Source organism: Argentina silus, assembly GCF_951799395.1.
Source record: "Argentina silus genome assembly, chromosome: 12".
Lineage (NCBI taxonomy): Eukaryota > Metazoa > Chordata > Actinopteri > Argentiniformes > Argentinidae > Argentina > Argentina silus.
The window spans coordinates 752,740-779,805 of NC_139666.1; the positions used below are offsets into that span (position 1 = coordinate 752,740).

The 27,066-nt window shown below is 52.2% G+C and overlaps 1 protein-coding gene across 1 annotated transcript in view; it reads left to right on the forward strand.

Moving 5' to 3' along the window:
• raph1a (Ras association (RalGDS/AF-6) and pleckstrin homology domains 1a) overlaps positions 1-27,066 on the forward strand; it is a 65,980-nt gene that overhangs the window by 12,607 nt on the left and 26,307 nt on the right. The window contains 4 exon segments of the mRNA XM_083682220.1: positions 4,668-4,740; positions 24,397-24,519; positions 24,670-24,772; positions 25,389-26,071. Coding sequence (XP_083538346.1) covers positions 24,397-24,519; positions 24,670-24,772; positions 25,389-26,071 — 909 coding nt within the window. The 5' untranslated portion in view covers positions 4,668-4,740.

Consider the following 27,066-nt stretch of genomic DNA (forward strand, 5'->3'; position numbering starts at 1 on the left):
GTGGCCGGCCCACTGGTCCATTCCTCCTGTCGTGCAGCCCTGTCCGTCCCTGATTCGGCGCGGTGAGGATTGGGAGGGAGTGAGGGCAGCTGTGTCCCAGCTGGGTGAGTTCCCAGCTCTCCACCCCGGGTGACGGCCCCGTGTGCTCCTAGCGGCTCAGACACGTCAGGAATAACCGGCCCCCACCGCTGAGGCACACTGCCTCCTTTGTGTGGCGACACCGGCTGAGGTCACAACGTAAGCCGCTTGACATGCAAGCACTCCAAAACTCACGTACGAAAACTTACCTACACACACACACACACTCATGCTCTTTGGCCAATGTCCAGTCCTCTCTCTCATCATTCCTGAGTGGACCTGGACCGTGTCTCAACCCCTCCACCTCCCTCCGCTGTCCACCTGTGTCCACACCGTCCCCGCTGGCCTGCACACACACCCACACACTGATCAACCTGCTGGACTTCACCGTTAACCTAGGTACAGCCACCGCAGGCTTGGCTAATGCTACATTTACATTCATGGCATTTAGCAGACGCCTTTATCCAAAGCGCCTTACAACAAATACATTTGTTTAAGTAAGTGAATCATCTATCCATCAGTCATCAGAGGATAAAGTAATCAATGGTAGGATCAGGGGCCATAGGCAGTCACAGACCAGGGGCCATAGGCAGTCACAGACCAGGGGCCATAGGCAGTCACAGACCAGGGGCCATAGGCAGTCACAGACCAGGGGACATAGGCAGTCATAATGCTTTTTTTATTAACAGGAGAGAAACTTGTACAGGAGGGTAGTGGGGGTGAAGAGGTCTTTAGGAGGCACGTTAAGATGTAGCCTGAAGAGATGGGTCTTCAATCTCCGGTGGAAGATTGGTAGTGGTAGCTACATAGCATCAATAAGCCAATTCCTGGTACTTCACATGACTTCACCATTAACCTTTCATCACTCAGCTGGCTACAGCCACCGCAGGCTAGGCTAACGCTACCTAGCATCAATAAACCATTCCTTATCACATGTTAGGCGTGTGGTGCTGTAGCATTTGTGCTAAAGCTACTCAGTGTTGCTCAGTCTCGTCTTGTATATATAGACAGAAATAGACAACACAAAAACATGTTATTCGGCTCCCTTTTGGCTCGGGGGGATGTTGAGTTAATTACTGTCAACAGTGATGTTAAAAAGGGAAAGTGTTGCAGCTATGCTACATTGGTCCTACAGGCTGGCTCATATTAGAAATAAACATTCTTGTTTTCTCATATTTTCTGCCTGAGATCAGCCTGCTTGACTTTGGCAATGCCATGTGACTAGAGACAGGCTTGGTGTTAAGTCATGTAAATGTGTGTGTGTGTGTGTGTGTGTGTGTGTGTGTGTGTGTTCGGGGGGGACGACGACGACGACGACACGCTACACACCACAGGGCCGATCCAAACCACACTGTGCTGGCTAGCGTATTTTCCTTTCATGCTTTCCAGCTGTGGTGGGTGGATGTGTAGCCAGGCCAGCCCAGTACAGCTCAGCTCGGCTCGGCTCTGGAGTGTGAATCAGGGTCAGCTGGTTGAATGGGGACTCTTGTGTCTTGTCTCTTCATGCCTGACTCTGAAACATCATCGTCACAGTGTGGAACACAGCTTGAATACATTACTGCGTTCACTATCCTATCATTCAATGCATTATTCAACGTTACTGTGTTGAAAATCCTGGAATGAGACATTAAACAGTAGGGAGAAGATATAGCCTACTTCTGAGCACTGGAGTATGCACTATGGAGTATGCAGACCTCTTAATGTGTTTCCCTGGTTGAATGTTTGTCCCAGTTCAGTAGATCATTCAGTAGTAGTAGTAGTAGTAGTAGTAGTAGTACAGTAACGTCTCAGACAGACAGTGTGGTGTTCTCTACCCAACAGCAAGCCAGGCTGTCAGGGGACTGTCCTCCCTACATGCACAGCATGAAGACATTATTTCACTCCCCATCGAGAGAGAGAGAGCCGTCTGTCTCTCTCTCTCTCTCTGGACGGACCAATTCATAGAAAACAAAAGGTAATGACAGTTGAGACAGAGAGAACAGAGGACGGACGGACGGACGCCTTTCTGATCTGAGGAGCAGGTCAACCTGTCTGTATTTGAACAGCTGACCAGTTCACCTGCATTTACAAACAGATCACTTCACCAAACAATTCACTATGCATTGCATCATCTATTCAAACAAGATATTGTGATCTCGTGCGTGTGGACTGCGCCTGTGCTGGAGTGTGTGAGGTAATGTGACCTGACTGCTGCTGTTCCCGGGGCAGAGCCGGGTCCAGGGGGTGGGTGGGGTGGCAGAGCCGGGTCCAGGGGGGGGGTGGGGGGGGGCAGAGCCGGGTCCAGGGGGTGGGTGGGGTGGCGATGGGGGGAGGCAGAGCCGGGTCCAGGGGGTGGGTGGGGTGGCGATGGGGGGAGGCAGAGCCGGCCGGGGGGGTGCTGCATTGAATCAGAAACAGGATCATGGAATTGACCGTTTATTGTAGAAGTTCTGCCCATTTTGTTCCTTAAATGTGTATTTTTACCCTCATTTGACCAGGCGTTGGGTATTTCCTCCTGAACGTATGGGTTATTGACGGTGGCTGACATGGTTCACACCGTGTTCAGTAAGGGAATCTGTTTAGCTGGTTTGTTTAGTGAAGGATGGTCGTCCTCTGGTGGAGCGGACCTCAGCGGACCTCAGCGGAGTTTAGAGTCCACTTATCAGAGCTGTTCTACCTCACTGTCAGGGCCTTCAGAACCAACGTCAGCTCCATTCAGACTAACCACCGCAGTGCTGTGTGGTATCACCTCCTGAGGAGACCAGAGCCTGAAGCTGTTCATATCTCACTATCACAGTTCCATTGTGCTCCACAGTAACATAATAGGCCTGGTGCTGTGTACACACACACACACACACACACGCACAGACAGACAGACACACACACAGACATGCCCATGTGTGCCAGACACACCTGGTGCTGTGTACACATGCACACACACAAACACACACACAGACATGCACACGCACACCTGGCACTGTGCAAATGTAAGAGCTCGGTGCCTGAGGGAGGAAGCAGACGTTAGTCCTGAGATATGAGATGATGTATGGGGTTTCCCTCCCTGAAGCCTGCCCTGCTGTCCACACACACCGCTCCAATCACACGGTACGGCCACGACTGGCCTCGCTCTGCTTGACAGTTGAAAACACACACGTCATGGAAACGTTTGGTTATTCTTGGGTCCAACTTGGGAGTTAACTAAATCAGACCAAGGGCTCACAAAGGCTTGTTAGCAGTCTGGACTTTACCAACGGGTTTAACTGTACCAGGGAGGTCAGGGGCCTTGGGGAATGAAGGGAAGTTGATTTAGGTGTGTGTGTGTGTGTGTGTGTGTGTGTGTCGACCTTAGAAACAGACCCGAGGCTTGCGGAGCGAGGAGTCACATGCACTGATCACATTTAGACTGGAGACGGTTGATGACCCACATTCTGATTGGCTCATGGATGACAGTTGAACTCGATTTGTACAATTTGATAACTGGGTTAAATCAAGATTTTACGGTAGTTTGGGGGCAAATCCAGCATCAAATGTAGCTGAATTGCCAAGACATCATGAGGAAAATGTTGAATTTTACGCTACATTTTTCTGTGTGTGTGTGTTTTATCTGTTAATGCTTGTTGGTCTTGACAATTGTGATTCATTTGTTTCAGTCGGTGGATGTTTTTAGGTCACCAGGCTGGTGGGTTTGATGACAATGCATAGCGGCACAACTATGACACACACACCCACATGCACACGCACACACACACACACACATGCACACGCACACACGCACAGAGGAACATGCATTACGTAAACTCTGTCTCTCACACACACACACACACACACACACGTGTGTATATATATGCATACACACAGGAACAGGCATGCATTACGTACACACACACACACACACACACCTGCTGGTCTGGACAGTGGCTGTGTGGACAGCTGCAGAGTGGACGGGGACGGCAGGGAGGGGAGAGGAAGCAGGGGGACAGGCCAGGCTTTGGCTGCCTCAGGGGAGGGATTTAGGAGATATTCAGCTCTTATCTGAACTAATGGAGAACGTCCAGCCAATGCCAGAGTACTTCAAGTCCAAGACCTGGATGGAAATGTGGAAAGAATATGAATATTGGAAGGAATATGCATATTGGAAGGATATGAATATTGGAAACGATATGAATATTTGTCTCACTTTGCTGAGCAGACGAAATCGAGAAGAACACCCAATGTTCTGAATTCTATTATTGCATTACCATTTTGACCCAGTCTGCTGGTCTCTACATCCTTGACGGAGGTTTGGCAGAAATGAGAGCGCGAGCTAAAGCCAGAGCTTTTCTCCCTATGCAGTGGTTAGCCTAGCCTAGCCTAGCCGTGGTTTATCATCCTATAACATCCTCTGGTATTGCCTCTGTAGTTCCATGTTTGTTTTCGCTCAGAGGATGCAGGTGCTTTTACCCCTAAGAGGGGAAGGTCTGCTGCTGTTCGCCACAGGGAGTTCATTTGTCAGCAGAAAGCAGGAATAAGTGATTGATATTTGGCTTTTTTCTCTGAATCCAAGTGAATTATCGTCTCGCTCTGCTTAATTAATTACTTCTCTACCCCCCTCCCCCCCCCTCCTTCCGTAGGGTGATTTAAAGCGTTTGGCCCTCCAGCGTAAGAGGTCTGTGAGCTTGGCTGGGCGACAGAACTACACCAAAGGTAAGCAACCGCTCATTTCACACTCCACATCTATAAGAGAGAGATATTTACAAGAATCTCTTCAATCTCTCGTGTGTCCGTGACATCTGACCCCTTGTGTGTCACCGCCTCAGCTGCAACAGATTACCGTCGTGCTGCTTTTGTTTTTACTGAGTATTTCCATTCAGAAATAGCCGCCGTGGTGAAGTAGGAGAGCTTGCTTTAGTGGTGAAGTAGGAGGGCTTGACCTCCAGCCAGCCCCTGAATCCACCACCACGTCCAACCCCAAGGAGATGCGCGTTAAGTCGGGGAGCTTTCTCAGACTGATGCCGAGGCTTTGGAAGGATGACCGTGTCTGAAAGTGAAAGCATGTGGGGACGTTCTGGCTTTGGAAGGATGACCGTGTCTGAAAGTGAAAGCATGTGGGGACGTTCTGGGAAACGGCAGAGTGCCGTTCGGGGAATGTTCCCCTCCGGGGCTGCTGGGATGTTCCTGGAACAACGCGGAGCCACGCGTGTGTGAGTCCTGCCCTGTTATCATCAGGGGAAGACTACACACACACACACACGTCTGTAGATACACTGCCATTAACACACACACACACACACACGTCTGTAGACACACTGCCATTAACACACACACGTCTGTAGACACACTGCCATTAACACACACACACACACACAGTGACATGCAGATACACACACACACACGTTACTGGTGTGTGCAGTGGTCAACCCCCCCCCACCCCCGCCTGCGTTTGCTCACTGATAATGAGAAGGAACCGCAGGAAATGATGTCGGCGGCAGCAGCAGCAGCCCCATCTGGGTGAGCAGACGTTAGTGGTTCCTCAGGCGTGGGGACGCCGCCTCTGTGGTTTCTACATGACTTGTGTCAGTCAGCATCACCTGGGTCAAGACTAGACAAACCCACGTTTGATGGCATTCCTCATTCTGTTCCATGCATTACAATGAGCCCGTCCTCCGATGTCTACCTCCGCCAGCCTCCCCTGTGATGGTGATGGTCATAAAACATAGCGATCTTTAACGAGGCTAGATGTTGTGTGCTCTGGGGCCTGGGGTGGTCCAGTGGTCCAGCACCATGGCCTGCCTGGGGTCGTCCAGTGGTCCAGCACCGTGGCCTGGGGTGGGCTGGTCCAGTGGTCCAGCACCGTGGCCTGGGGTGGGCTGGTCCAGTGGTCCAGCACCATGGCCTACACTGCTCACATATGCCCATGTTGGCGTGGGTGAGAATCTGTCTCATGCCCTGCTGACAGACCCTCTCCTCCTTACGTCCTCTCTTCCTCCACTGTCTCTGTCCAATAACAGTGAAGACTAGAGGAATGGGACTAGACTAGAGGAATGGGACTAGACTAGAGGAATGGGACTAGACTAGAGGAATGGGACTAGACTAGAGGAATGGGACTGGAACACTCAAAAAAATAACCTGAAAAAAAAAGGATATGCTGAACATTAGCCATTGCATGCAAAGCTGCTAATTGAGAATGTGTTTCTCTAGTGGCAGAAATAGAACACAAGCCTCCCCCCTCCCCCCTCCCCCCTCCCCCCTCCCCCTCCAGCTGGCTGTGTTGTGCTCCAGGTCTATATCTGTCCCGGGGCAGGTCCTGACAGCTCTCTGGGGAGCAGCTGCTGTCTGTAACACGAGCCTGCTCTGCTCTGCTCTGACTCCCCTGGTAGGGACTAGGAGGCTCCTCTGGGTCTGTACTGACTCCCCTGGTAGGGACTAGGAGGCTCCTCTGGGTCTGTACTGACTCCCCTGGTTCCCAGTAGCAGGGACTAAGGAGTTCCTCCACAGCCTGCTCTGACTCCTGGGTCCATACCGACTCCCCTGGGTCCTGCTTTGACTCCCCTGGGTCCACTGACTCCCAGTAGTATGAGTCAATGTAAATGACTAGGTAGCTCCCAGAGACACAGGACCAGCACAGGGACCCAGAGATCCACAGGACCAGACCTACAGGGCCAGATAACCCAGAGTCCACTTCAGATATGAAGAACCCGGAGCGACCACCTGAAATGTTTTTTTATAATAATTTCTGCACCCGATTTTTTTTTTTTTTTTTCCCTCCTTTCTTCTTCTGGACCCAGTATTCCAACAGCCAGACGCTTCCTAGCAGCAGCCAGTGCAGAAGAAGTCATCACAGGGCTTTCCTGTTGTAGGCTACTACAGTACAATGTGATGAGCCCCCGCGGTGCTGTGTACAGGCTAACACCACCTGGTGCAACATCCTGTTTGGCTGCTGGCGGAAGCGGTCAGGGAGCGTGAGGGAGAGGCCATCATGAGTCATGCTGTGAGATTCTTGGCACTCTCTCCTACAGAGCATTGTTCAGCCACAACGTAGACGTGGGCCGCGGTGGACCAGAACGCTCTGAACAGCCGGGGTCAGGGGTCAGGGGGATGACGAGATGGGGACTGCACGGGGGGGAAGTGACGGAATGATGTCAGCGGAGGCCAGGGTTGTGCTGTAATGGAGGCTGGAGAGGAGGCCAGGGTTGTGCTGTAATGGAGGCTGGAGAGGAGGCCAGGGTTGTGCTGTAATGGAGGCTGGAGAGGAGGCCAGGGTTGTGCTGTAATGGAGGCTGGCCCAGTGCTCTCCTTCTCTCCTCCTTCAGGCATTCTCCCTCCCATCGCTTTCCATTTATTCTCTTTCTCTCTCTCCCTCCCCCTTCCTCCCCTCCCTCCCCCCTCCTCTGACATACAGCTTGAGATGCATCACATGACACCCCACCCCCCACCCACCATGGGTCGTAGTGTACAACAGCCTCCTGCCAGAGATGGGAGGACTATTGGAGTCCTCCTCCTCCTCCTCCTGATTACATTGGCTATCTCAAGTGTAGCTGCTAGGCCAATGTAGCCTGTTACTGTGCGTGGACATAGCCAATACCATATCCACACACAGTAACAGGCTACATTAGCCTAGCGGCTACGAGAGAGAGAGAGAGCCAATACCATGTCAAGTGTAGCCTCTAGGCTAATGTAAGCTGTCACTGTGTGGACATGGTATGATGTGTGTTTACCCCAGTAAGAACCAGGAGAAGCACTAGCATCAGCTACAGCCCACGTCTGAAGGCAGTCAGACAGTTTGAGAAAGTGGTATTGATTTATGTGAAGGCTTTTTGTCCTTGAGAGAGGAGACAGACTAAGTTGTTAGTGTGTTGTTAGTTAGGTGTGTGCGTGTGTGCGCGCGTGTGTGTGTGTGTGTGTGTGTGCGCGTGCGCGCTATGCTAAATCAAGGAGAGTCTCCTGCCTAGGCTATCCAGTGCATGATGAAGCTAGCAATTGCTGTAGTCGGTGTCAAGTGAGTTGACATAAACAGTATTGGATTGCACACACACTCCTCCGAACCGACTGGAGAACCATGCCTCTCCATTTCCTTAAGTGCTGCACGCCTGAGTCATTGGTTTAAGTGCATTATCCTGAGTCATTGGTTTAAGTGCATTATCCTCTACGTCAATATCAAACTGGGGCATTTCCTCCGTCAGAAAGCTCTGGTTGGTTTAGGCGCTGCTCTGGTTGGTTTAGGCGCTGCTCTGGTTGGTTTAGGCGCTGCTCTGGGCTTAGTTGTTCCTCGAGGCTGTAGCACCTGATTTAGAAGCTGCTGAGATGGGTCCTGAGATGGGTCCTGCAGGGCTGAGATGGGTCCTGAGATGGGTCCTGCAGGGCTGAGATGGGTCCTGAGATGGGTCCTGCAGGGCTGAGATGGGTCCTGCAGGGCTGAGATGGGTCCTGGGATGGGTCCTGCAGGGCTGAGATGGGTCCTCGTGTGGTGTGTGTGTGGTGTGTGTGGTGTGTGTGGTGTGTGTGTGTGTGTGTGTGTGTGTGTGTGTGTGTGTGTGTGTGTGTGTGTGTGTGTGTGTGTGTGTGTGTGTGTGTGTGTGTGTGTTGCAATTGGCCCGCTGTGTGGTTCTGGGGCGTGATGTCACTCCCCTTGTTTTCCCGTCCAGCACTGGAAGTGGACTGATTCTGTGTGCCTCCTGGTTCTTGGCCTGGTCCTGTTTAGCCCCACATGCGGGCCACATTGTCCTGGTAGGGTCTGGGTCTGAGGGCCTGGGTCTGGGCCTGGGTCTGGGTCTGAGGGCCTGCCTGGGTCTGGGTCTGAGGGCCTGCTCAGGTCTGGGTCTGAGGGCCTGCTCAGGTCTGGGTCTGGGTCTGGGTCTGAGGGCCTGCTCAGGTCTGGGTCTGGGTCTGAGGGCCTGCTCAGGTCTGGGTCTGAGGGCCTGCTCAGGTCTGGGTCTGGGTCTGGGTCTGAGGGCCTGCTCAGGTCTGGGTCTGGGTCTGAGGGCCTGCTCAGGTCTGGGTCTGAGGGCCTGCTCAGGTCTGGGTCTGAGGGCCTGCTCAGGTCTGGGTCTGGGTCAGGTCTGTTGGTCTGGTGATGAAGGGAAGAGGAGAGTCTGGATCACAACCATTAGAGAGGACCGATCTACGCTACACAGTACTGTAGTGCTACACACACACACACACGTGTGCACACACTCACACTCACACACACACACGCGTGCACACACTCACACACACAGAGGACTGATCTATGTTAAACAGTACTGTAGTACTGCACAATAACAGGCTGACTGGGGAAGCCCCCTAGCTTTAGAAGCATTCATCAGCCCCCCCCCCCCCCCATCCCCTACACACACACACACACACACACAGCAACACACACACACACACACAGCAACACACACACACACACACACACACACAGCAACATGCACACACACACACACACACACACACACACACACACACACACACAGCAACATGCACACACACGCACACACACTAATTGGTGGCGCAGTGTGAATCCTCAGGCTCATTGTGTTCACGGCTGCCAGGGGGGGGAGAGAGAGGAGGGGGGGGGGGTGTCTGGGAGAGAGAGGGAGGCTGGGAGAGAGAGGAGGGGGGGGGGGGGGGTGTCTGGGAGAGAGAGGGAGGCTGGGAGAGAGAGGAGGGGGGGGGGGGGGGGTGTCTGGGAGAGAGAGGGAGGCTGGGAGAGAGAGGAGGGGGGGATGGTAGGGGGGAAGAGAGAGGGAGGGTGGGAGAGAGAGGGGGAGAGAGGAGGGGTGGGGGGCGGGCGGGAGCCACCATGCATGCTGCTTATTTACGGCGGCTAGTTGAGCGTGAAGGATGACATTAGAGCTAGCCTTTCTCCGTCTGGACAGAGCCATGGCTGCAGAGGCCCCTTCATGATCTCTCTCTCTACTGTAACCTCCTGTTCTTCATGATCTCTCTCTCTACTGTAACCTCCTGTTTTTCATGATCTCTCTCTCTACTGTAACCTCCTGTTTTTCATGATCTCTCTCTCTACTGTAACCTCCTGTTTTTCACCCCCTCTTCTTGTACGTGCTGCACCAGACCAGGTGATTGACAGACACAGATAAGTGCTACATGGTATTATTGTTATTATTATAATACTGTGGTCATGTACAAGGCTGCAACCACTGTGCTGTATTTGTAGTCAAAGGGAAGGTTCACTAGTATTTGGGGAAAATATGTTAATTTGTATTTTGAGTGAACTGTCCCTTTAAGTTGCCTCTTCCCTCTCCATTAACAACACAGTCTTGGCGCTCTGTGATGACATCAGATGATGGAGACGTTAGTCGGTTAGAGCCAGTCAATGAGTAGCTCCTCTGGACTATGAATCAGCTGCATGCTGAATCACACCGACACACACACACACGCGGGGCCTGTTTTCCAGTGCTGTGACTGTGGTTGACCTACCAGATGGTCTGGGGTGTATCCCACCGTTGTCCGTCCTGTGACCTCGCCTTGTGACCTCGCCCCATCTCTCTCTTCTAATGACTGAAGATCACAGTGTGTTCACTGGAGACAGGTCTGGTTCTGGTTCTGGTTCTCGGTCCGGTTCTGTCAGGAGTGGACCACACCCTTATGGGCGTCACCTGGATCCCCTCAATAGAGCTCTTTCATGCGCACAAGTGTGTGTGTGTGCGCGTGTGATGGTGGTTGTGTGGGTGGGTGGGTGTGTGTGTGTTTCCTCTGGTTGTGTGGTGAGATGTGGTGAGGATGACGCAGGAGTCGTGTGTGTGAGAGCTGGCCAGAGAGGGGGGGGGGGTGCGGGGGGAGAGGGGGAGGGGGGGGGCGTTTCAGACCTGCAGCTCTCTCAGTAGACCCACTCCCAGCCTCCCCGTGCGCTGGGGGAGCCCCTGTAGGCAGCGGCAGCCCCTGTAGGCAGCGGCAGCCCCTGTAGGCAGCGGCAGCCCCTGTAGGCAGCGGCAGTAGGATGGGAAATGTGACTGGGGGGATGATGACAACCCTGCTTTATTTAATTTAAAGGGGAACATTGACTGTTGGGGGATGACACAGAGCGACGCCTGGAAAGCCGGGTGCATCGGTACCGTCAAAAATAGATTTTCTTCGACCGAGGAACCAAATGGGCGTATTCTGTGTCGGTCTTCAGGTCCGGGGAGCATGCTGGTAGAGTGGGGACTAGGACTAGGCCCATAGGGGAGAGGTGGTTAGGACTAGGCCCATAGGGGAGAGGTGGTTAGGACTAGGACTAGGCCCATAGGGGAGAGGTGGTTAGGACTAGTCCCTAGGGGAGAGGTGGTTAGGACTAGGCCCATAGGGGAGAGGTGGTTAGGACTAGGACTAGGCCCATAGGGGAGAGGTGGTTAGGACTAGTCCCTAGGGGAGAGGTGGTTAGGACTAGTCCCTAGGAGAGAGGTGGTTAGGACTAGTCCCTAGGGGAGAGGTGGTTAGGACTAGTCCCTAGGAGAGAGGTGGTTAGGACTAGTCCCTAGGGGAGAGGTGGTTAGGACTAGGCCCTAGGGGAGAGGTGGTTAGGACTAGGCTAGTCCCTAGGGGAGAGGTGGTTAGGACTAGGCCCATAGGGGAGAGGTGGTTAGGACTAGGCTAGTCCCTAGGGGAGAGGTGGTTAGGACTAGGCCCATAGGGGAGAGGTGGTTAGGACTAGGCCCATAGGGGAGAGGTGGTTAGGACTAGTCCCTAGGGGAGAGGTGGTTAGGACTAGGCTAGTCCCTAGGGGAGAGGTGGTTAGGACTAGGCCCATAGGGGAGAGGTGGTTAGGACTAGGCCCATAGGGGAGAGGTGGTTAGGACTAGTCCCTAGGGGAGAGGTGGTTAGGACTAGGCCCATAGGGGAGAGGTGGTTTGGAAGGAGAAATGCTCTGAATTTAGACGGAGAGAACAGCTTGTAACATGCAGACCATAAAGTCCTGTGGAGTAAAGGCTGTGGAATGGGCAGGTTGCAGGTGTGACAGTTTTAATTTAGCTCTGACTGAGCCCTAGGCCTGAGCCTCACTCACTCACTCACTCACTCACTCACTCACTCACTCACCCACTCACTCACTCCACACAGAGATAAAAGGTCAGGTATATCATACACAGGTGAGTTGGGAGAGGGAGTGTGTGGGTGTGGATGTGTGTTTGTGATTTCAATATCTTGGGGGCATGTTTGACATTTGAAGTTCAGTTGTACATACAGCACTTCATTAGACTTGAGGAGACGAGTGATTCCCCCGTCTATATAATCTGAGGCCTAAAGGCCTTTTTACATGTGTGTACATTGTGTTTTGATGCCTTCTGGAATTTAATGCGGCACAGACTGTGAGGACACAGGCGTTCGTGTGACAATGCAGAGTTATGGTCAACCAAAAGTGTTCATAAACATTTAGTTTATTTTCCCTCCTCTGAAAGCTCCAATATGTCTGCGTTGCTTCAAAGGAAACATGGAAATGTGTTTCTTTCCCCTCGTCCTGCGGTTTTGGCTCCTCTCCTTTCTCCATCTTAGCCTTGATGAACACAAACTGATGGACTTAATGTGGAAAGAGAAGGAAGGATGGTTGGTGTCAGCCAGGGTAGTGCTCTTTTACAATTGCGCAATGTTTCTCTTGTGTGTGTGTGTGTGTGTGTGTGTGTGTGTGTGTGTGTGTGTGTGTGTGTTGGAAAGTGCTGGTCATGGAGCAACGCATGGTAGAGGTGTGGAGACCCCATGTGACTGACCAGACAGGAAGTGGGCCGTGGTCAGGGTGAGGTCAAGGGGAAACACAGAGGAGGACTCAGTTCAGACAAGGACACTTTGATGTACTGGTGTACATCGGCAGGGGCAAGAGAATTACACCAAAATAGACTGTTTCCCTGACCTGAGACGACCCCTTGGCCTTTGGTCCTGAACAGCTGTGTAGATCTGATAGGTCTGAATAAGCATTATGGCAAGGGGTTCAACCTTGCCCTCTGATAGGCTAGGTGGATGTTTGCCATTTTCCTTGTGTCCAATCCTGTCAAGTCTCTAAGGTGTAGGGGCTAGGGGTTTATTTCCAGACATGGCTTCCAGAGTCTTCTGACATTTGGAAGACTTTGGTTTCAACTACTGAGGTATGGTTTTTAGATATTTTGGTTTGTCCTAAATTTGGCAATAAGCACTAATGATATCTTACTGAATCCAACTTTTATCTTTTTGTTTCTTGTCATGTCTGTTTCTACAGTATTCCTGCGTAGTCAGTGTCTTGTTTTCATGCTGGGGCACCTCAGAGCTGTTTCTAACACTCTGACTCACTAACTTAAGCAGATAATTGTCCCTGGAAAAACAACTGCTCTGCTGTTTGGTGGCAGGCTCCAACCTCCGTCAGCAGACTCTCTCTAGGGTTCTATCCACATTTAACACCAGAGCGGCTCCACCCGTCTCATGACTGGGTCTGGGAGCAGCGCTGCAGAGGAGCGGAGGGATGGACCACATCAGTCCTGAGGAGGGTTGAGGCGGTTGGATAAGTTCTTGGTCATTTGGTCGTGTCTTGTATTGCTGGCGCCAGCGCCAGCTCACGGCCCTAATTGAAGACCAATAGACGTGACATTCTGATAATACTCAACACTACAGCAAGGCAAATCCTGTGTCAGAAACAGACGTCAAGTTGTTGCAAACAGTTGCCCCGCAGTTCGACTTGCTCCAACCGAGCCTCGAACTTGCGACCTCTGGCTTGCCAACACACGTGACCGTCTCCTCAAATACTCGATGTTAACTCGAACAGCTAGCAATTGGACGGCACGGCGGGTGTTTACCATCTCACCTCGGTTACACCAGCTTATCCAGGAGAGGGGTTGTTTGTGTTTTCAAACCAGTAAGAATGACTGTTAAGTAATGAAGTAATTCCCTAGAATGAGTGTTCAGAAGGTCATTCCCTAGAATGAGTGTTCAGTAAATAAACCGTATGCGTCATACTGGGGAATGACTGAGGCTGCAGCCAATGACCAGCCAAGCCTAACCTCCTCCTCCTCCTCCTCTTCCTCCTCACGCATGGAAAGTCCATTAGGGTGTCGTCTGGCTAACATGTCCCCTTGGCAGAGGTCCAATAATGTTCGTCCATCCGTCCGGTCCTGCTCAAGAAGTCCTGAATGTTTCCACTACAGACGTTCAGATGTTGGGATGGCGGCCGGCCAACTGGCCTCCGCGCTGTCCTCAGTGTTTACCTCCTGTGCCATATGCTGACTGTAGCGTTTCCACAGCTCACTCTCTCTTGTTAATGTTGATGTGGTTGAGATGTTGAGTAAGTCTTTAAGACTCTGAGGAGGATAAATGAATGTTTTTCATTTTTGGGCTAGCTCAGTAGCAGGGGCTAGCTCAGTAGTGTGGAGCTTTTTGGGACTGACAGAGGGGGGGCAGGCAGATAGGGAGGCTAGGGTGTGCTCCTATCCTCAGGGCCTGATCTGCTGATGTGATCATGCATGTTGAGTCTGCTCCTCCCCTGCCTGTCTGCCTGCCTGCCTGCCTGCCTGCCTGCCTCCCTCTGCCTGCCTGCCTGCCTGCCTCCCCCTGCCTGCCTGCCCCCCCCCCCCCCCCTGCCTGCCTCCCCCTGCCTGCCTGAAGACTAGCACAGTCCAAGGGCACTGCAGCACCTCAGATAATAACCCTGCATCAACATTTAGGAAACTCTTTCCTCACACTGTACATCCAGGACTGTTTCCCAATGATCCACAATTCCACGTTGATCAGCCGTTCTGAGTCGGCCGGGAGAAGTCACATAGAGAGACGTTTCTGTGACAGACATTATTACAGGCCCATACAGTTCATAAACTCATGATTAGTTATAATGCATTATAACTGCCAGAATCTTTCCACACATATGGCCCTACATGGGCGTACGTTTGCGTGTGTGTCTGTGCGTGCGTGCGTGTGTGCATTTCAATAACGCTGAATTGCAGAATCCAACTTGGGGCTGGAGGGTGTGGGTGTCATTCTGTAGTTCTACATAGTTTCAACAGTTGTCTTGCAAAATACTTCATCAGAAATCACCGGGGGGAAACCGCTAACTCGTGTGGGGGGAACATGCCCCCCCCCACCCCTACTCCATCTCTACTGAAACCCACACCCCTGGGTCACTTCCATGTCCCCCCCACCCCTACTCCATCTCTACTGAAACCCACACCCCTGGGTCCCTTCCATGTCCCCCCCACCCCTACTCCATCTCTACTGAAACCCCCACCCCTGGGTCCCTTCCATGTCCCCCCCACCCCTACTCCATCTCTACTGAAACCCCCACCCCTGGGTCCCTTCCATGTCCCCCCCACCCCTACTCCATCTCTACTGAAACCCACACCCTTGGGTCCCTTCCATGTCCCCCCCACCCCTACTCCATCTCTACTGAAACCCCCACCCCTACTCCATCTCTACTGAAACCCACACCCCTGGGTCCCTTCCATGTCCGATCTCTTATGTTAGCTTGTTGCTGTTTGCATGTTGTAGGAGACATGTAGTGGTACTGTTAGCGTTTAGCTTAGCTTCCATGGTTTCATGTAGTGGTACTGTAAGCGTTTAGCTTAGCTTCCATGGTTTCATGTAGTGGTACTGTAAGCGTTTAGCTTAGCTTCCATGGTTTCATGTAGTGGTACTGTAAGCGTTTAGCTTAGCTTCCATGGTTTCATGTAGCGGTACTGTAAGCGTTTAGCTTAGCTTCCATGGTTTCATGTAGCGGTACTGTAAGCGTTTAGCTTAGCTTCCATGGTTTCATGTAGCGGTACTGTAAGCGTTTAGCTTAGCTTCCATGGTTTCATGTAGCGGTACTGTTAGCGTTTAGCTTAGCTTCCATGGTTTCATGTAGCGGTACTGTAAGCGTTTAGCTTAGCTTCCATGGTTTCATGTAGCGGTACTGTAAGCGTTTAGCTTAGCTTCCATGGTTTCATGTAGCGGTACTGTAAGCGTTTAGCTTAGCTTCCATGGTTTCATGTAGCGGTACTGTTAGCGTTTAGCTTAGCTTCCATGGTTTCATGTAGCGGTACTGTTAGCGTTTAGCTTAGCTTCCATGGTTTCATGTAGCGGTACTGTTAGCGTTTAGCTTAGCTTCCATGGTTTCATGTAGCGGTACTGTAAGCGTTTAGCTTAGCTTCCATGGTTTCATGTAGTGGTACTGTTAGCGTTTAGCTTAGCTTCCATGGTTTCATGTAGTGGTACTGTTAGCGTTTAGCTTAGCTTCCATGGTTTCATGTAGTGGTACTGTAAGCGTTTAGCTTAGCTTCCATGGTTTCATGTAGTGGTACTGTAAGCGTTTAGCTTAGCTTCCATGGTTTCATGTAGTGGTACTGTAAGCGTTTAGCTTAGCTTCCATGGTTTCATGTAGCGGTACTGTAAGCGTTTAGCTTAGCTTCCATGGTTTCATGTAGCGGTACTGTAAGCGTTTAGCTTAGCTTCCATGGTTTCATGTAGCGGTACTGTAAGCGTTTAGCTTAGCTTCCATGGTTTCATGTAGCGGTACTGTTAGCGTTTAGCTTAGCTTCCATGGTTTCCCCCCTTCAAAGGCGGTCACTGGGTTCTCTCTCTGACTCCACCCGCCAAACCCTTCTGAAGTTTATTCTGCTATTTTAGTCCCTCGGTTGTTTTGTGTGTGTGTGTGTGTGTGTGTGTGTGTGTGTGTGTGTGTGTGTGTGTTCTGTATCCACATACGACAGCTCGGGCATTGTGACTGAAATGTCACAGATCCAAAGAGTATAAAAACAGTCAAACACACTGACTGCACCTCCCCTGTACTCCCCTGTACACCTCCCCTGTGCACCTCCCCTGTACTGACTGCACCTCCCCTGTACACCTCCCCTGTGCACCTCCCCTGTACTGACTGCACCTCCCCTGTACACCTCCCCTGTACTCCCCTGTACACCTCCCCTGTACACCCCTGTACACCTCCCCTGTACTGACTGCACCTCCCCTGTACACCTCCCCTGTACTGACTGCACCTCCCCTGTACACCTCCCCTGTACTGACTGCACCTCCCCTGTACACCTCCCCTGTACACCTCCCCTGTACTGACTGCACCTCCCCTGTGCACCTCCCCTGTACTGACTGCACCTCCCCTGTACTGACTGCACCTCCCCTGTACACCTCCCCTGTACACCTCCCCTGTACTGACTGCACCTCCCCTGTACTGACTGCACCTCCCCTGTACTGACTGCACCTCCCCTGTACTGCATTAACCTTTGAAACTATTCAAGCAGTTTTAATCAGAGTACCTTGGCCCTGGTTCATAGTCTAAACATGTTTGTGTGGCTGTGTTGTTGTAGTAGGTGTGTGTGTGATGTTGTCTGTGTGTTTGAGAGAGAGAGGTGTGTGTGTGTGTGTGAGAGAGAGAGAGAGAGAGATGTTGTGTGTGTGTGTGTGTGTGTTCTCCGGTGCAGTTCAGTACACCCTCATTGCAGTCCCTCCTCCCTTCCTCCAGGCTCTAATCTGGACCAGCAGCATCAGATCACAGCATCGGGGAATGTTGATGCAAATAATAAACCAGGTTGTTGGAGGGGCATGCACTGGAGGGGCATGCACTGGAGGGGCATGCACTGGAGGGGCATGCACTGGAGGGGCATCCACTGGAGGGTCATGCACTGGAGTGTAGTAGGGCTGAAACATGAGTTGAGAATTGCGTAAGGCCTACAACTCCGTTTGGTGTAAATGATGCATTGATGTCAGTGGGGGATTGAAAGTTGAGTTTCTTAACTTCATATACTGTCTTTTTGTTTTCATTCTCCTTCTCTCCTCTATCTACCTCCTTTAAACCGTGTGTGTGTGTGTGTGTGGAGCTCAGCTCAGCGTACTCGTGTGTGTGCATGCCTCTACTCTACTCTACTGCACACACATCTGGAATGATTGAGTCGGAGGAGCTGGATTCACTCACACACTCTTTTTCTTTTTCCTTCTCCGTGCTGCAGCCAGACTCTCCTCAGAGAGCATCAGTTGACATTTGTTTTTCTCTTTGAAACACAAAGAAGAGAGGAAAAAAGTCTGGTGCTCATTTAGAGCTATTTCTCCCTCTCTCTCTCTCTCTCCCCCCCCCCACTCTCTCTCTCTCTCTCTCTCTCTCTCTCTCTCTCTCTGGTCCTCTCCCCACCACAGCTCCAGTGGAATGTTCCTGAAGGGAGCACGGTGCTGTGGTTGTGTTCAGAGTTAGTCATCCATTAGCTTCAAAAGAGGACCGAAACGTCTACGGTCATGTTCGGATACAAGCGTGGGAATGGACGTTTTCAACACGTGATTTAAGTCGCGGGGTTTGTTTCTGATTTTGGTTTTGCGGCTGCCGGTTCAGAGAAACAGATTATCCATGACAAATGTAAGGATGGATTGCGCTGGTCATGTGACTGACGCCTCCATAAGCTTCTTTTCAAATCATATTTCACCTCTTTTCACCTATTTCACCATTTAGCCTTCCCATATAAGGTAGTATGTGTGCCTGACATCACTCCCCATGGTTACCGTTTCCAAGGAGACCATGTGTGGACATACTGGTTAGATTGACTTTGCTGTTAGTTTAAGAATGTGGCCGCTTGGATCAGATGAGTCACAAAAGATGCGTTTGCCAACAACTACATTTTTGTATCTTTCATCCTCGATCAACTAAACCACATTTTCCCTGGGGACTATGATTGATGTGATTTTGATTTGATAATTACACACACACACACACACACACACACACAAACTCGCCCTCTCTCCTTTTCTACATCTCTCCTTCCCTCCTGCCCTGTTGTGAGGCTGACGAATGTACAGACTTTGAGAGAAACAAGAGATGGAGCAGGAGGCCCTGCTCCCCATGTAGGTCTGTAAACAGTTCAGGGTTAATGTGCAGGTGCAGGACCAGCCAGAGGGATGGGGTAGGCCTGGCCTGCGCTGGAGGGGCTACAGCAGGTCACTTCCTCTTCCTCTTGACTCTACGGGGCCATTAAGTGCATAACAGAGGGTCCTGGGGTCCCGGGGGCAGACAGACACTCGCCCTGTACCAGGAGTTGATGAATACTCTGCTCTCTAGACCCAGGCCCCAGTGTAATACAGTGTGACCTTTAAACCTGAAGACATGCATTGGGCCCCCGAGCTAATGGCTAGAATTTAGCTCGGCGAGCTAATACAGAATCGCAGCTTGCAGAAGATCCTGGTTCGAATCGGGTCGTTCATACCAACATGACTGTGACCGGGGAGAGGGGGGTAGGAGGGGGAGCCTCCTCCATGGTCTCCTCTACCCCATGCTGAGCCAAGCTCTTGGTCCAGCTGTACTCCCCCAGACACCCCTGCTCCACCCTGGGTGATAGATGGGCCTTCACATGTGCAGCCTGAGGAATGCGCCGGGTCACGACTCCACTTCAAAGTTGTCACACTTCCTTGAAAGAAAGACACGGGGGAGGACGACAACAACTGCGCCGGCGGCTCACGTCGGAATGCGCAGCTCGCTAACGGATGTCGGAAGCATTTTTCAGGAGATGCATCGTCTCAACATGGCTGTCTGCTTCCTGCTGTGTCATATTAACGGGGGCGCCTTGAGAGCGAGATAGTGTGCCGGCTCTTCAAGAGAGTTTTAGAGCCGCGTGTCTCAGCCTGACGCGGGGGCGCGACCCTCCACCCTCCCAAAGCTAGCGTCTCCTTTCAGTACCAGCCAGTGGCCCGCGTTGTCCAGGCAACAAGCAAATGGAACACGGATGTGGCGTGACGTGAGGGACACATTCTCTCAGTCCCTGTCCCATGATCTGACTACTAACCCCTGACCCCTGAGGTCAAAGATTTGATGCCCTTTGACCCTGGGGATCCTACTGTTCTCCGTGTAGGGGAAGACTCACAGGGGTGCTAAGGGGCGCCAGGGGCACTAGAAGGCTAGGTTACGGTTAGGGTTAGGACCCAGGGGGTGCTAAGGGGAGCCAGGGGCACTGGAAGGCTAGGTTAGGGTTAGGACCCAGGGGGTGCTAAGGGGAGCCAGGGGCACTGGAAGGATAGGTTAGGGTTAGGGTTATGACCCAGGGGGTGCTAAAGGGCGCCAGGGGCACTGGAAGGCTAGGTTAGGGTTAGGACCCAGGGGGTGCTAAGGGGCGCCAGGGGCACTGGAAGGCTAGGTTAGGGTTAGGACCCAGGGGGTGCTAAGGGGCGCCAGGGGCACTGGAAGGCTGGCATCAGCGGAGCAGGGAGGGTGACTGCTATACATTCCTGTGATTGGAGCGCTGAGGAGCTGCCAATGCTAACACTCCTACTGTCTGTGGAATGTCTGGTACAGACAGCGTCAGTCAAGAAGGCTCTGGGCCCTCTCCAGAAACAACCTCATGGCCCCTCTCCCTACAGACACCCTGACAGATCTGACAGAATTAGTTTTATAACCAAGGTGGCGATAAGTTCACACTGAGGGCAAAGTGGAGCTACAACCTCACCTAATACTCATGTAGGCTAATCTCCTTTCAGATCTAGGGCAGAGGGGTTGAGGGTTGTTTCTGGACTGTGTGTGTGTGTCTGTCTCTCTCTCTCTCTCAGGCAGGGTTAGATTGACACACTGTTACGATCGTGTCTGGTTGGTAGACTGAAACCATGGCACGCAGGGTTGGGTGGGTGTCCAAGTAGGTCGAGATGTCTTTCTGTAGAAATATCGCAACGTACTGTACTGTTCACACCGTCGCCCCGCGAGGACGGAGCCAGACCAAACGTCCTCGGTAGAATGTTCAAACAGTCGTATTCCCTCAGTCATTTGTAGACGTGGTGCGAAGCTGTTGATTTTCCTCCAGTCCTGTATATTTAGACTCCTTTGTGCCCTTGGAGTTGTTATGGTTACACTGAGGCCACTACCCTCTTGTTTTCGTGGCGATGTTATGGTTAAGCCTCTGGCTGAATGTTATTACGTGGAGGGTACAAATCATCTCATTGGAAAACAAGAAGAATAGCCATGCACTGTTTATACGCTCATGTGATTTAATAGCAACATTTCGACCACGGTGGGTCTCCGTCAGGTTTTCACCCCCCATCCCTTCTCTGTTGTTTCTGCGGTGATGTTGTGGTTAGCCTGAAGCCCCTCCCCCTTGTTGTTTCTGTGGCGCTGCCCCATCTTGAGGGACAGCTGGAGTCGCTTGCGTAACCGGTCACGGGGGAGAAGAAGAATCCAATACATCCTGGACATTTCCTGTTCAGATCCTGTCCTCCTCCTCCCTCAGCAGCCCTTCAGCTTCTGGACACGCAAACATGGCCGCTCAATAACTCAGCCGCATTTGTTTTCTCAGCGCAAACTCTGCATCTTGGAGAAGTCGTTGAATTGAACACTCGCCAAATCTGTCAATACGACCCCCACCTCCCCATGCATTTTCTATTGAGAGGGTTTTGTGAGTGAGTAAAACTGCCTGGCAACTAAGATTGTTCACACATTAGATGTTGTTCGCGCGCGCACACCCCTCGTTGCTTTCAGCAATGCCGTTGTTATGATCTCCTTTCCAGATGTTTGATGGGTAATCTGGTAGCAGCAACAGGCTGGAGGACGAGTTAGATGTTGGCTAATGTCTTTGCTGTGTTTGTTCCCCGAGTCAGGCTGGTAGTTTAGCTCTGACTTGGTGTAATGATAATAACAGGCCACATATCTGAGTGTTTGCTCTGCAATTATTATGACAGGGAATGGGGAGACGTCAGCGTGAGTGAAGCACTGTTAGGAGAGCTCAGTGAAGCACTGTTAGGAGCTCCGTATGAACATCAGCATCAAGTTCCCTACTTTCACTCATAACTAGGGAGTCGTTTTTTTACGGAGAAGATGGAGAGAGGGGTGTTTGGGATTTTGGATGGAGGAGAGGAGAGGAGAGGAGAGGAGTGGGTGAGGGTAGAGAAAATTGCATGTTTTGAGACAGGCAGCAGGAGTGTAACTCTGACAGCAGAGTAATTACCGTTGGGCCATTTGCAGCACACCACTCATAACAAAGGCATTACGCCTCCGCCGGGTTGGACATGAGAAACCAGAGAGGAGCGTGTTTGCTGTCTGATGGGAAACAGCTCCCTGCTCTGCTGGGCCTGTGCTCTGCTGGGCCTGTGCACCGTGCACATGGTCTCCAAGCTCCCCCTGATCTCAGACCTGCTCTTACAGAGACGCATCCTGCGGTGATTTAAAAGGGATAGAAGTTCTGCCGAGGCTGAGCCGGTGTAACTGTTCCCTCTGGTGTTTAGTGATGTGGTGTGTGTACAGTAATAGGGAAACAGACACCTGCAGCAGGCGGGGTGTTTGGGCAACATGTGGACTTTATGTTCTCCACACACAGCCTCCCGAGGTCCCAGCCCAAACTAGAACAACCCTCTTCCTTCACCCCCCCACCCCACCCCACCCCACCACCCCCAGCCCTAGCCGTCAGCCCTCAGCCTCAGAGCAAATCACAGGCCTGCTAACCACAGGAAGCTAATTGTAGCGCTGCTCCCTGAAACGCTGGCCTGTAATCGCCCTGCTGGTGTGTTCTTTTCACTCTCTAGGGAGTAGGGAGGGGAGCACAACACACAGCTCTCCAGGAATAGGCTAGGGAAGAACAGAGGCAGGACAGGGGTGGGCCTGGGGTGGGGGGCGTGGACAGGGAGGGCCTGGGGTGGGGGGCGTGGAGGGGAGATGCAGTACATGGAGAACAGTAGCTATCTAAGGCTAGCTAGCTAACAGTAGCTATCTCAGGCTAGTTGTCCAAGGGGGAATGACTTTAGTGTTACATGTTTGGTCCACATCTCTCAGCCCTGTACCCAGCCTCCTAATCCCACTCTGGCCTGTTTGTGTGTGTGTGTGTGTCTGTCTGTCTGTCTGTCTGTCTGTCTGTCTGTGTCTACATTCACACCATGATGAAACAGGGACCCCAGTGGCCTTCCTGTGTAGAGCTCATCACTCATCAGCGAGACATCTGGCTGTTCCTGGCCCCCCCAGAACCCCTGTACCATAGGGAGATACACAATCCCAGTCATGGCCCCCCAGCACCCCTGTACCATAGGGAGATACACAATCCCAGTCCTGTCCCCCCAGCACCCCTGTACCATAGGGAGATACACAATCCCAGTCTTGTCCCCCCAGCACCCCTGTAACCATAGGGAGATACACAATCCCAGTCCTGGCCCCCCAGCACCCCTGTACCATAGGGAGATACACAATCCCAGTCCTGTCCCCCCAGCACCCCTGTACCATAGGGAGATACACAATCTACAGTACAACACACTTACAGGAACCATTCAGTTCCTTCAAATTCACTTTATCTATCATACAACAAAGTACAGATAGCCAAAACCCCTAAACCCCCCCCCACCCCCACATAAGGGGGGCACACAGCCCGGTACATTCCTACCACAAGACCCACGTCACGACCACCACTACCAGGCTGGGGGGGAGGGGGTCGACCCGCACGAAAAATCATTTTTCAGGAATTTAAAGAGGATTACAGCTTAGTCAGAGCCTTCCAATACTCACTGTATGTTTTACCGTTGGATTGAATCGGCTGCTGTGTTTTGAGTTTATCTTGGTCACGTAATCAACAGCATCATGATGTGTTTGTTTTGATGTTTTCTCTGGATCTTTCAGTAGGAGTCCTGGGGTGATGTTCTGCTGTGGTGCGATGATGGATCTGTCTGACAGAGTAATGGCTGTATTTGTTAGTGTAGTGATCATGCTCTGTTTACACAGAGAGAAACCAAAACCCTTGAAGACTGGAGATGATAATGATGATAAAGATGATGATGATGAAGATTTTAAACACTTGCTGCTGGATCTCAAAGACAGTTTTTTTCTGGAATCGTGACAGTATTTGCAGATCACACACACACACACACACACACACACACACACACACTCGCAGCTTTCCATCTGACGCCACGCCATCCTTGTCGTTAATCATTTAGCCGTCAGCCGTCACACTTCAAAGTGTGTTGACATGTTTCCCTGACATTCCATAACCACTCCATTATTCAGAAGGTGCCCCGCCTCCTACGCTGCTCATTAAGCACGGCTTTGATGTAGCCAATGCTCTGCTGCTCCCGTGAGAAGGATCAAAACGGCCACTAGAGGGCGATACAAGATTACAACTCACTGCCTCTGCAGTAGACAGACCACGCCACTGAAACCTCTCCATGTGTGATTGTGTGTCACTCTGCAGGAAATATGATGATGTGTTTGAAAGGGATGAAAGGAAGTCTGGGTTGAGTTGATTGATGAACAGGTGTGTTAATATCATTAAGAGGTCAGGTAACGTCTGTGGCCAGGTGTGCAGCGCTCAGGTGGGTTTGCCCCAGGGCTGACCCGCATGTCACCAAACACACACACACACATCCATCCAGCAGGGCCAGCTGGAGCTCAATGAAAGGGACAGACACGGTTGTCCAGCTGCAGTGTGTGTGTGTCAGTGGACACATTTGTGTGCATGCACCAGTGGACTAACGTTACTGTGTGTGTGTGTGTGTGTGTGTGTGTGTGTGTTTCAGATGGAGCAGCTATCTGATGAGGAGCTGGACCATGCAGCGGAGGAGGACGACAGCGACAAGGAGGACCAGGACTTGGACCAGATGTTTGGAGCCTGGCTGGGGGAGCTGGACAAACTGACCCAGGTCAGCGCGCTGCAGCCCTGGGGGATGAGGAGATGGGCCTATACTGTTCCTGTAGTACTGATTTTGTTCCGCTTCATGTTGGCCGTCATTCCTGGTGTTTGGTTGTGTAATCTGAGCCTGTCTGTCTGTCTGTCTGTCTGTCTCCTGTAGAGTCTGGATGATGGGAAACCAGAGAAAGCCCAGAAAGCCCCTCTGAGACAGGAGACCAACATGGCTAACTTCTCCTACCGCTTCTCCATCTACAACATCAACGGTTAGTACTATTACACCACACGATCAACACCGTTACCCCAAATACAATACCATTACACCACACGATCAACACTGTTACTCTAAATACAATACCATTACACCACACGATCAACACCGTTACTCTAAATACAATACCATTACACCACACGATCAACACCGTTACTCTAAATATAATACCATTACACCACATGGTCATCACTGTTACTCTAAATATAATACCATTACACCACACGGTCATCACTGTTACTCTAAATACAATACCATTACACCCTGAGACAGTACTCATTACCATTACCCCATACACATCAATGTCAGTACTGTTACCCCATACACATCAATGTCAGTACTGTTACCCCATGTCCCTTCTCTATACAACATCAACAGTCAGCCTGTTCTCTTTATTCAGCTGTAGATATGGTTGATATTCAGTCATGGAGTCTGTAGTTATGGTTGTATTATTGTTGTAGGTATGGTTGTATTATTGTTGTAGTTATGGTTGTATTATTGTTGTAGTTATGGTTGTATTAAGGTTTTATTATTGTTGTAGTTATGGTTGTATTATGGTTGTATTATCCTCTCCCAGACTGACAGACTGTGTTGTTCTGGTTCTGTTCCAGAGGCTCTGAACCAGGGCGGAGACTCTGTGGACCTGGACGCCCTGATGGCGGACCTGTGCTCCATAGAACAGGAGCTCAGCACTGTGGGCAAGCCCAACAGCACCATGGCCCGGCTGGGCGTCCCCGGCGAGCCCAAAGTCCGCCAGAAGCCCCCGGCCGGGCGCAGCAGCAGCGTCAGCGCCAAGCACGCGGCGGTGAGCAGCGGGGGCACCAGCAGTGGGGGCAGCACCAGCAGCAGCACCCGGGCCTCGCCGGCCTCCACCGTGAGGGGCGCCGGCAGCCTCGGACACCGGGCCCTGGCCTCCAACTTCTCCCTGGACGACATCACGGCCCAGCTGGAGCAGGCGTCCCTCAGCATGGACGAGGCGGCCCGCCAGAGCTCCCACTCCCTGGCCTCCTCCTCCACCTCCACCTCCTCCTCCTCCTACACCTCGGCCACCCTGCGGAGGCCCGCCTCAGCCCACGCCCACCGCCAGCACCGCCGGACGGGCTCGGTGGGCACGGTCAGCGAACACGAGGCGCTGCGCTCCATAGGCCACTCCTCCTCGCGCTCCTCCGTCAACTCGGGGGCGTCGGCCTCCAGCATGGACTCGCTGGACAGCGTTCTGAGGCCCGAGCAGGACGAGCAGCCGCCGGCCCAACCCCCGCCGCTGGGGACCAATCAGGGCCAGGGCAGCACCGAGGTACCCCCCCTCCCCAACCCCCACCTCCTACTATCCACTCACACAGACATAACAACTGTTATCTCATTCAGGGCCGAGGGTGAATAAAGTCAGCCAAATCGTCCACATTCTAGAGTGCCAAGGGTGACTTTATTCACCAGAAATTCCATAAATAATTTTTGAGCCAATCAGAGTGTTGTTGCTAGGTAAACACCACATAAAACACTTGGCACTCTAGGGGGTGAGTGTTCCGGAACTCTTTGGCAGTTGGTGGGTTAAGCCCTTAGAGATGTTTTTGTCCGTCCGTAGCGATACAGGCAGGACTCAGTGATGGCCTCTGTCCTCCCCCCCTCCCCCCCCCCCCGGACGCCGGGTCACGCCGGGTCACTCAGAAGGCCGTCAGGTCACTCAGAAGGCCGTCAGGTCTGGGCTTCCAGCTGAGTTCTAAAGGCCAGAGTCATTAGACGCAGGTGGAGACTCATGGGGGATTAACTTGAGTTCTCGCTCCATTATCCCCGTTCCCAAATAAGGGGATGATCATGTAACTGCAGTCATAGGAAAAACTGTACTCTCCCCTTCCACAGCTGGGAGGCAGGGAGAGGGAGGGAGGGAGGCAGGGAGGGAGGGGGAGGGAGGCAGGGAGGCGGAGAGGGAGGGAGGGAGAGGCAGGGAGGGAGGGAGGGGGAGGGAGGCAGGCAGGGAGGGAGGGAGGGAGGGGGAGGGAGGCAGGCAGGGAGGGAGAGGCAGGGAGGGAGGGAGGGAGGGGGGAGGGAGGGAGGCAGGGAGAGGGAGGGAGGAAAGGAGAAGTAGTGATAATAGAGCTTAGTCCTTGAGCCCAGAGCAGAGTTGGCATGCGAGGCTCGTTACGGCTGTGTGTGTGTGTGTGTGTGTGTGTGTGTGTGTGTGTGTGTGTAGACTCTGCTCCTCTGCAGTGTAGTCCATGTCACCCCCCCCACCCCCCCTAACAGCCTCAGTCCATGGGTCTAAATATAGACCCACTGGGCCACAGTTAGTCA